This window comes from Papaver somniferum, chromosome 2 (assembly GCF_003573695.1).
Source record: "Papaver somniferum cultivar HN1 chromosome 2, ASM357369v1, whole genome shotgun sequence".
Lineage (NCBI taxonomy): Eukaryota > Viridiplantae > Streptophyta > Magnoliopsida > Ranunculales > Papaveraceae > Papaver > Papaver somniferum.
In genome coordinates, this window is record NC_039359.1 from 57,208,146 (window position 1) to 57,218,707 (window position 10,562).

General features: G+C 36.6%; 1 protein-coding gene across 1 annotated transcript; it reads left to right on the forward strand.

Moving 5' to 3' along the window:
• The first annotated feature begins 6,959 nt into the window (after positions 1 to 6,959).
• On the forward strand, positions 6,960 to 9,636 carry LOC113347727 (ran-binding protein 1 homolog c-like). The gene is made up of 4 exons (XM_026591399.1): positions 6,960 to 7,283; positions 7,430 to 7,581; positions 7,707 to 7,832; positions 8,995 to 9,636. Exons 1-4 carry the CDS (start codon positions 7,114 to 7,116, stop codon positions 9,210 to 9,212), a joined length of 666 nt encoding a protein of 221 aa, XP_026447184.1. The 5' UTR covers positions 6,960 to 7,113; the 3' UTR covers positions 9,213 to 9,636.
• The last annotated feature ends 926 nt before the right edge of the window (positions 9,637 to 10,562 follow it).

Consider the following 10,562-nt stretch of genomic DNA (forward strand, 5'->3'; position numbering starts at 1 on the left):
GAGAAATAGTTTATGAAGATAAGTATTTCAGAATTTTCCCCTTAAAATCAGATTATATGATTGCAAGCTTTGATTATATGGTGGACAAATTTAATTCAAGGCTTCCTGAATGGAGATTCCATTTTACAAATATGGCAGGAAGAACTGTTTTTTTTTTAAAACCTGTCTCTCCTCTCTTCCTATATACTGCATGGGAATTTGTCTTCTTCCCAAAGGTGCTACAAAAGAGATTGATAAGATAATGAGGTGTTTCTGGTGGGGTCATAGTGCTGCTGAGAGAAAGTTACACTTCTTCAACTGGTCGAAGGTCCTTCTAAGCAAAGAAGATGGAGGTTTGGGAATTCGAAATATGGTTCTAATGAATATAGCGTTGGTTTGTAAGCTGGCTTGGAGAGTCCTCGAAAATGAAGATGATATTTGGGTGAAGCTCTTGACTGCAAAATACATTCATGATGACTCTTTCTGGACAACATCTGAGCCAGATATTTGTTCTGCAATTTGGAGTAGTTTATTGGAAGTAAGGAATTATCTGATGAATAATGTAATATGGCAAATCTCAAATGGGATGGACGTTAATATTTGGGATAACACTTGGGTTCCTCAAGTAATGGATCACATGATTCCTAAACCAGCGGATCTACATATTCATGTTAATAAGGTTTCGGATTTAGTTCTATCTGATTCTGGAGAATAATTTGGAGATGTTAAAGCATATTTTCTCTCCTGGGGTAGTCACAAACATCACAGCGATTTATCTCAGTCAGGGGTGATAACTTTAAGGATATTTTGCTTTGGAAGTGTACTCAATCTGGTAAGTTCTCTATAAAATCATGTTACAAACAACTTTTAAGAAATCAACCTACTTCATCTGAATTTAGTTCCTTTCCAGGGAAGAAGCTGTGGTCGTTTGCCTTTATCATGCCAAAAATATTAATGTTCATTTGGAAGATTTTGAACAATGGTTTAGCAGTTAAAAAAAATATTGCTATGTTTGTGCCTCAGATTAGTACAACATGCACACTATGTGGCCAAGAAGAAGAATCGTTGTTTCATTTACTCTTTGGTATTTGATGCTGCAGGTTTACACTCTGAATTGTTGTTTCAAGAGTTTAGTTTTATGGAAATTGTAAGGAGATGGATTGAAGACAATTAAACTCATGAATTTGTAAAAAGAATGTGTGTCTTGTGGAATATCTGGAAAAACACGAATGATCTCGTTTTCTCCCAAGGACTTTTTTCCGTCAGTCATATTTTGAAGAATGTTCATCAAGACGTCGAGTTGTGTATGGAAAACTTCATAAACCATGATGCAGATCTTTTTACTCCAATGCAGGAACGGTCTCCTCCTGATCAGACTTTTGTGAAGATTAATGTATATGCTGCATTCATTATTAATAATGGAGCGGAAGGTGTTGTATCCCAAGATAATAATGGAAGATTCTTTGGTTGTGCATCTAGTACTTTTGATTGCATATCTTCTCTTCTGGCTGAAACGATCGCTTGCAGATTAGGTTTAGAACTAGGTTTAAGACATAACTTTATGAATATCATTATTGAAGGAGATGCAGCTAATGTAACTGCTGCTATTCTTGGTGAATCAAGAGATATTCCGTGGTCAATTCGATCTGAGGTTCTGAAGATCAAAGATGCAGCAGGTCGATTTGAGGTTATCAGTTTTCAGCATGTTAGGAAGAGTGCAAATTGTCTGGCACACGATTTATGCCAATATGCTTTTCATGATAATCTTCCCCCTTAAATGCCTAGACAAATAAAGCTCCCACATTAAACGGTAATGAAACCCTCGCTTCATATTGACCTAGAAAGGCCTTTTCTAATGCAGAAGCTATGGTGAGGACAGTTGGCATAACTCTATTGGTTGTAATAATTAGAATTTGGTTACAATTTGGATACATTAATATACTTAATTGTCCGTTAGTAACAGTGTTAAAAAAAGTAGGTAAACAATACTTATGTTAGAATTTAAGCTTGAATTGTTTAGTTACACCGTGTTTACACCTATACTTAACTGTACTTTATAGTAAGAGTGGACAAAACTAACTTCCAAACTGTTTAAAAAAAAGTGAATTTTTAATACGTGAAACTCTTAAAAGCGAAATCCTGTTAAAAAAGGAAATCGTTGAAACCGAAAAAGAAATCGTTTCAAATAAACAAAAAAAAAGTGAATTATTAAAACGTGAAAAAAAAAGTGAATTCTTAATAAGTGAAACTCTTAAAAACGAATTTCCGTTAAAAAAGGAAATCATTGAAACCAAAAAAAGAAAACGTTTCAAATAAAAAAAAACGTGAAATATTAAAACGTAAAACTCTCAAAAACGAAATCATGTTAAAAAAAGAAATTGTTGACACAAAAAAAAAAAGAATAATCGTTTTAAATTAGGAATCCGTGCCAAAAAAGGCTATGGCCTTTCTTTATATATATATATATATAAAGAAATTGTTGACACCAAGTCGAAAGATTAAACCATGCAATTACGTTTGGAATCTTTGGATTATTTGGTTTATGTAACGAATATGGTAGTGAGTCAGAGTGTTGGGAAATAGTGGGCGTAGGTGCCAAAGAGATACATGTGTATGGTGAACTGAACAGGGAGTATTATGCAGAGGTACTTGATCGAAGGGTATGCACTCTTACTTTCTATGCTTCTGAATTTTTTTATGTCTATTTCTTTGATAATTTTTCTTTCAAAACTTATCTTAATTTTCTTAAGCATAGATATTCAGTCTCGATTATGTTCCTTTTCTCATTATCTAGGTACACAACAAGAAACTATGAATAATTTTTTCTCTAGAGTAGATTATTGATAAGAGTAACAACACTGCACTCTCGCGGTGTTTGAAGAAATTTTTAACTGGAAATATCACTTTCTCAATTGCCATTACAGTTACTGTTAGATAGCCTTTTGCATCTGCTTTTTCTTTCCGTTCTTTACACTTTAAAACATGTGATTGCTGAGTTTTCTTGATGAGTATAGTTTAGTTGTAAGAAGGGTGTCTATAATTTTGGTGAATTTGGGTTTTCAGATTTTTATTTGTTTGCTTATGGGAAAACAATAATTTAGCCGAATTGGTTTTGATTGGATTCACTGGATGAAATTGTTTATTGAATTGATTTAGAGAGAGTTATCCTTGATACGCTTGCTTCAAGCTGAACCAATGCAGCATGATGAGAATGGATAACAACAATCTTTGGATATTACCTAAAACTAATGCATGCCCCGATGATGCCCGTGTGTGCAGCAACGACTTTCTCTTTTCTTTTTTTTTCCAATACTTAGCTCTGTAGACTTAGCAATTCAAGGAGTTGCTACAGATCTTGGTAATAATCAATCGATATATACTAGACATGGTTTATGTTGTCACCAGTCTTTATGTCATGAAACTCACCTACCACCTTTTCTGTCATGATACTCACCGTGCCCTGAACAAGCTTCTTAACAAGATTAAGACTGTTAGCCTGGGTCTTAGCTTATTAGTTGGTTATCAAAACATTTAACTTCCATGGACAACTCTTTTTTTTTTTTTGCAATCTACAATGACTGAGAGACCTGACATACTTTTGGCGTTGTTCACTGACCCTTAAAGTAATGTTCTCTCAACTAATGTGTTATACTCTATTTTAAATGGTTTCGTAGTTTGAACGAACTTTTCCATTCATAGAGAAATAAATTTATGCATGTGATGTTGTACCCCAAATAAAGTTTTAATCAAATGTCATCTTGCTATCTGTAACGGTGACTTGGCAGTTATGTCACAATAGGTGAGTATGCCATGCTTTGTAAGTCCTAAGTTAAATGTGCTTGAAATTTACTTTGTTTTTAGCTTAGTTTGGCATTTGGTTTTTGACAGGTAGTTTTTTTTTTCTTTTAAAGATTCATTGATGGGTTTGAATATCGATCGTTATTGTATGTTCATGACTAGGAAATCCAAGGTTAACCAGTTAAAAGCTGGTGCGTACAAGTAATTCCCTGTTCCTATATAAAGATGGGAGTAGGTACATTATACAGGTGGTTGTTCGGCGGAGTTGTAGATGTGAACACCGGTGTTGATCCTTCTTTTGAAGGTGATGTGTTGAATGTGGATTAGTTTACACATCATCCATAGCATATTGAATACTTATTGTGCTCTTTGTAACTATTAGCAACAGATTTGGTTAAACAATTAACTTTGCTGCATGTTACAGATAAGAGTGTTGTAAAGAATACCTATAGCAAGACCAATTGCCTCATATCCATGGGGGAGCCAAAAACCGGATGAGTAGCTACAACCGGAGCCAGAGGTAAATGTTCTATAACTATTTGGTTATGTAATATTTATATATACACACACCATTATTATCCTCGGATGACTTTGATTGTCAATGGAGGGTATCATTCAGGTGTAAACTCTGGCGTCTATGGATCCTCTGGCGCGCACGTTGGTGGAGAACAACATATGGTGGGGTGTAAAAGGGGTAGGAGGACGAGGAGATATATAGAGGAGGTTCGGGAACTTAATACCGGAAGTAGAGAAAAGCAGCTGCCCACCCCTCTCTCCTCCTCTCTCACTCCCCCATCTTCAACCCCAAAAAGTCTCAGATCAGCCAACATCTTCTTGCTCGGATTTATCCGAGCAGGGCATCTCTTCTATTGCTTTCCTTTTATTTCTTTTTGTTTTTCTAATGCTTTTAGGTTTCTTTTAAGTTTTTTTATTCTCGTCTGAAACTCTTTGGTTTGATGGAGTTTTATACTTGTGTGTGATGCATTTGGTGCCCAAAATTCATTGGTGGCTTTAGTGATCTGGGAGGCGAAATTGCTGGTTTCAAAGAAGGTTTATCTTGTTCTAAGAGTGGTAATTTTTGAGATGGGGTATATTATTGATGCTGTTGTAACAAGTGATAGCAGTAACAACTGGTGGTAGATATCATGGTGATGGTAGTGGTAGCAGTAACAAGTGGGTGTATTAAGGAGGATATCATGGTGATGGTGGTGGTAGCGGTAACAAGTGATAGTTTTGGGGAGATTTGTACTTGGTAGTCTTGGGTGTTGACAGTGGTAATAGAGATAACAACTGGTTGTAACAAGGAGGATTTCATGGTGATGATGGTGATAACAGTTTCAAGCGGCACAGTGATGGGTATTTACAGTGGTGATAGAGATTTCAAATGGTTGTAACAAGGAAGATTTCATGGTGACGGTGGTGATGGGAGTAATAAGTGGTAGTTTTTGGGGGCAAGGAGATCTGGATTAAGAGTTACCGGAGTTTGACAGTAAAAGAGGCAGCGACGATCGGCTGACCTCAAGATGAACAGGGGGTTGGTCCACGAGTGAGTTGGAGGGAGTTTAATGTATTTTGAATCTTGGGGATTTTGAGGGAGTGTAAGAGAGTATAGGGAGTTTGAGAGAATTTGGCGTATTGAGTGTACGGAGTTTGAGAGACTCTCCCAAAATCTCTACTTTTTTGAGAGATTTGGAGTGAGGCAAAAATACACTATAAACTTCCTAGAACTCCTCAGAACTCCCCAAATAAAACAAACTCCCTATCATTCTAATTTTTACCACTAACAGGGAGTTTAAGAGTTTCTTTCAAACTCTCCCACGACTAACGGGGTTTTTTAGGGAGTTTGGGAGACTCTTCTAAACTCTCCCACGACTAACGGGGATTTTGAGAGACTCCCTCGAACTCCCTCACGACTAACGGAAAAAAACACAACACCCAACTCCCCCAACTCCCTTGAGGACTAACACCCTGGAAAGCATTTTTCCGGTTGATAATTAGGTCACTGCTTCGGGCTGGGCTTCTTAAGGTTCTCCAACTGTGGGTGATTCGGCATCTGTTTTTGCTGGGCTTTTGGGTTTAGTTCACCAAATGTATTTTGTTTTTATTTTATGTTTTCTTGGTCAATTCCCGTGGCCTACTTTGTACTTTTTTTCTTTCTTTTAATCAAACCAATTAATTTACCGATCAAAAAAAAAAAAATACCTGAAGTAGATATGTTTGTTATCAGTTCATTCCAATGTAGCTATTGTGTTTACAAAATTTCAAATCCAGTTCGCCCTGTGATTTAGTTTTAAAAAATTTAATCAAAACAATTTGACGACTATATATACTGCCTCACTCGGTGGGATGACAACACTTGAATAATCTCAGACTTTGTTTCTTCAGAGATATTATGTTATCTTTTAGTGAACATGAAAAGGGAAGTGATGCATTGGATAAGTTTACAAACGACCATTGGATTTCTAGATTAGTACTGGTGTTGGATCTCTGGACTGGTATCGGCAGAGGCGGAGGCAGCTTTTAAGTTTAAGCTAAAAAAATTTCATAAACTAGGTGTACTAAAATTATAAAAATTTCAGAAATAGGGGGCATGAAAAACTAGGAAAATTAATGGATTGACGGTTTTTTGAGTTTTAGGGGGCTAGATCCAAGATTAGTCAACCCTTAACTCTGTCCCTGCGTATCGATCCTAGCAAAGCTGATACCCATCTTTAATAATCGTGACTCCACTATCTAAACACCGGGGCCTAGCACACGGTGACCCTATAGGCTCGAAGCCCTATAAACTTAAATTATATCCCGTAGCCTCGCCATGCCTAATCAAGATTTTTCATCCAAACCAGTTACATGCCGGTTTTATTAAGAAGAAATTATTATTAGAAGTTAAATATGCCCGTTCCATAGCACAGACACAAATCTAGTGTAAATAATCGGTGGAATGCTAATTCTGTGCCTTTTGTATTTTTGCAAACCTCATCTTCTGAGGTTGTTTAATAAAGTTGGGCTCTTTTTGAGCCCTTTCCCCTTCAAATTTTTTTTTCACCTATGACCAAAATCAACGTTGCTTGAAAAAGTCATGTCCCGTCTGATTTTCCCTCATAGCAGCCACGCCCGGCTATAGGCAGTCAGCTTCAATTTCAAGCCGTGTTAAAGCCAGTCAGCTTGAATCCTAAGCTAACATATTTTTTTAAGTTGAAAAGCGAAAACCCTAGTTTATATTTCACAACACACTTCCCCCTTTCTCTGTCTCTCTAGATATTCCGCCGTAAACATCACTTCACCGCCACAACCACCTCCATCACAGCCAGTCTCTGTATCATCTCTCTAGTAGTAGCGATGGCAAGCAAGGATGTAGAACACAGCAAGGTAGAAGAAGAAGAGACAGTTGAAGGAACTACCGCTGGTGGTGAAGAAGAAGATACTGGTGCTCAGATCGCTCCTATCATTAAACTTGAAGAAGTGGCTGTTACTACTGGTGAAGAAGAAGAAGATGTTCTTCTCGATCTGTATGTATTCCTTATCTGAATCTCAAATCTCAATCTCTTTTTTTTTTTTTTTATTATTTTTTTTTTTTTGGATTTTTCGATTTGATTTTGGTTTGGTTGTAAACTGATTCGGTTTTTTGATTGTTGATTCTGTGTGGTTGTTGTAGAAAGGCGAAACTGTACCGATTTGATAAAGATGGAAATCAATGGAAGGAAAGAGGAGTTGGAACTGTGAAGCTTCTTAAACATAAACAGACTTCAAAAGTTCGTTTGGTTATGAGACAGTCTAAGACACTGAAGATCTGTGCTAATCATCTAGGTTTGTTTGTTTTTTTGAATTGATTTTAGATTTTGTTTGTTTGGATTTTGATCTGGGAGATTCGATTTAGGGTTTTTAATGAGATTTAATTTAGGGTTTTTTTTTTTGTGATTTTTGATTCGTAGTGTTACCAACAATTTCGATGCAAGAACATGCTGGGAATGAGAAATCATGTGTATGGCACGCAGCTGATTTCTCTGATGGTGAATTGAAAGAAGAGTTGTTCTGTATCAGATTTGCATCCATTGAGAGTAAGTATTTTGCTTGAGATTTTCATTGATTTAAGTCTGTTATTGTTGTTTGTAGTGTATCTCAATCATGAGTATAATATTATCTGTTGTTACCATTAGGATGTCTTGTGTTTGCTTGTTGTTTGGTTGCTCTTATTATTTGGAATTGCAACTTAAATGTATCTTGTTGTTGAGGACACAGTCTTACATGTTAAGTCAGTTTCTCTAGTGAGGCAATAGCCAATAGGTTTCAGATATGTTTGTGCAGAGCGTTGTTTGCTTCACGATGTACAGTTGATGTATGAGTTTAGGGTATCACGTGTCTTGGCTTACCAATATGATGTGATGTCATGCTGTTTGATTTGTTGTGATTTCAATGTTATCAAAGATATATCTTTGAAAAGGAATGTAAGACCCAAAAATAGTCTGTGAATTATGTTTAGTCCCTATATGGTTAGTCGCATGATGTAAGTTAAAATCTAGACTTCCTAAACGACTCATAATTTGAGTTAAATATTAACCTGAACAAGCTTGAAGTCTTCAATGATATCACACTTTTGTTCAGATATATGCTGACGATTATAATCAATTTCTGTACTAATCAAATTTGTCACTTTTGGGTGATTTGCTTACCTGTATTCACGTTGAAACACTTGTAAAGTTATCTGGCCAGCTTGTTCATTGTGAGGAATTGTACAAGTGAGCTGTCTTATTGTTTGGTAGTAGGGACAGGTGTTTTGAAATGCCCATAGGGACTTATTTAGTTTGCCAATTTGTATTGAAATTATTATTCATAAGGTAGCTTTTTGAAATTAGAGATAACTTCATATTTATTCTGGGAGTTCTGTGCAAGTTGCTTTAACACTTGGCATCCCATGTGGCAAAGTGATGAGCTTTTAGAAGAATGGTTGTACATATTTGCATCTGTAAAGATAAAAATTGGTAATGACTTTTGACTTGAGTTATTCAGTTTGATCATGAATTTGAATATTCGAGCGTACTTTTTTTCAATGCTTTTGAAAGGTGAGAGTATCTGTTATCAACATACACCGTTAGTGAACATTGCTTGTCTGGAAGAAGGGAATTACTGATAGAAAGTAATAATGTTGTATTAAATATTAAAGAGTGTTTTGTCAAACTTTCCTTTTCTGACTTCCTGACCTGTGTGCTTCCTGCCACACAGATGCTAAAGCTTTCAAGGAGATGGTTGAAGAGGTTGCTGAGTCTCAAGTGAAGAAATCTGAAGAGAGCAAAGAAGGTGCTGCATCATTAGCAGATGATCTTACTGAAAAGTTGTCTGTTGGTGAGAAGAAAGAAGATGTACCTACACCTGAAAAGGAGAAGAAGGATGAGCCTGAAGCAGAAGCATCATCTGCTGAGAAGGAGAAGAAGGATGAATAGGTGGAGCTAGGATTCTGATTCTTATTTTTTGGTCCACACATCTTATATAAATGTTCCCATCAAGTGTCAAAACCCGTAAAGCATATATAAACTAGATCAAGTGGGTAGTTTGAGTTATTATGGGAGGACTTGGCTTAGTGTCAGTTGGTCCGTAAGTTGGTCAGTCTCGGTCCTTGCATTGCGATGATGGATTTTCTTTTTAATTTATACCTTCTCATGTGGTGTTCAGATTTTATTTGATTTTGGTTTGCTTCTCATTGTGTCAATTGTTGTTTGGGGGAAACAAATATATTTATGTGTCTTTTTGGTGAGTGAAACTTCATGTTTGTTGCCTTATTTTCTCCCCCAGAGAGTCAGTATTTGTAAGCATTTATCTGCCAACTATAAAGTACAAGTAGATGTTAATAATTTGGAGGCTTCATCCTGGCTGGTGCTTATGAACAGTTTTTTTGGGCTTACCATTGGAGTTTGGCTTGTCTTGTGCAATTCTATGGCTGTCACCAATTTTGAGAATTAAAGTTGGTGACAGTTCCCAGGAGGCACACATAGCTCAGTGCGCATTACTTGCAGGGTGAGCATTTTATCCGTAATTCGCGGATTTAATCGGACCAACTGTTCTTTTGCGGATATATGCGTGGACCGTTCGTTAATGGATTGGATGTAGATTGTATTTTTGAAATCTAACGGATTACGGATCGGGCCCGGATGCAACCTTGAAAATCCGTTGGATATCCATATCTATTAAATTAAAGGCATTTATATAGTTCTAGAAAATACGTGATCATTTAGGAATCGGTAAGGTGTTTGCTTGGGATATTGTACATGGCATGTTTATATTTGTATACGTATATAGGATATGTAGAGTTTAAGAAGTCATTTGTGTTGGTTTTATTTTCTTTACTATAAATTTTAACTAAAACAAATCCATTGGATTATCCGTATCCAATCCGTCCATCCATTGGATGAAAATCCGTTGGATATGGATTGGATACGGATACCAAACTTAAAATCCGTAGTGCATTGGATTGGATGGGGATGAGGTGAAAACCGGTCCATGCTAATCCTTAAGTGCATCAAACAAAAAGAACATACGGAAATTTAGTTCCAGGCCCTGATCTTTACTTTAGCTTTTCTTGGTAAATTTTATGAAAATATAGGGTTCTCTGTTCATGTTAAGACTTCTCAGGCAGAGCATTATATTAGTCCGTGTATTCTTCACTAGGGGTGAGCATGGACCGGTTTTCACCTCATCCGCATCCAATCCAATGCACTGTGGATTCTAAATTTGGCATCCACATCCAATCCAGATCCAACGGACGCACGGATGAACGGATTGGATGCGGATAATCC

Coding starts and splice junctions, on each gene's coding strand:
- LOC113347727 (XM_026591399.1), top strand. CDS start 7,114: ATGGCAAGCAAGGATGTAGAACACAGCAAGGTAGAAGAAGAAGAGACA. Junction 7,582..7,706: donor GATCTGTGCTAATCATCTAG/GTTTGTTTGTTT, acceptor TTTGATTCGTAG/TGTTACCAACAATTTCGATG. Junction 7,833..8,994: donor CAGATTTGCATCCATTGAGA/GTAAGTATTTTG, acceptor CCTGCCACACAG/ATGCTAAAGCTTTCAAGGAG.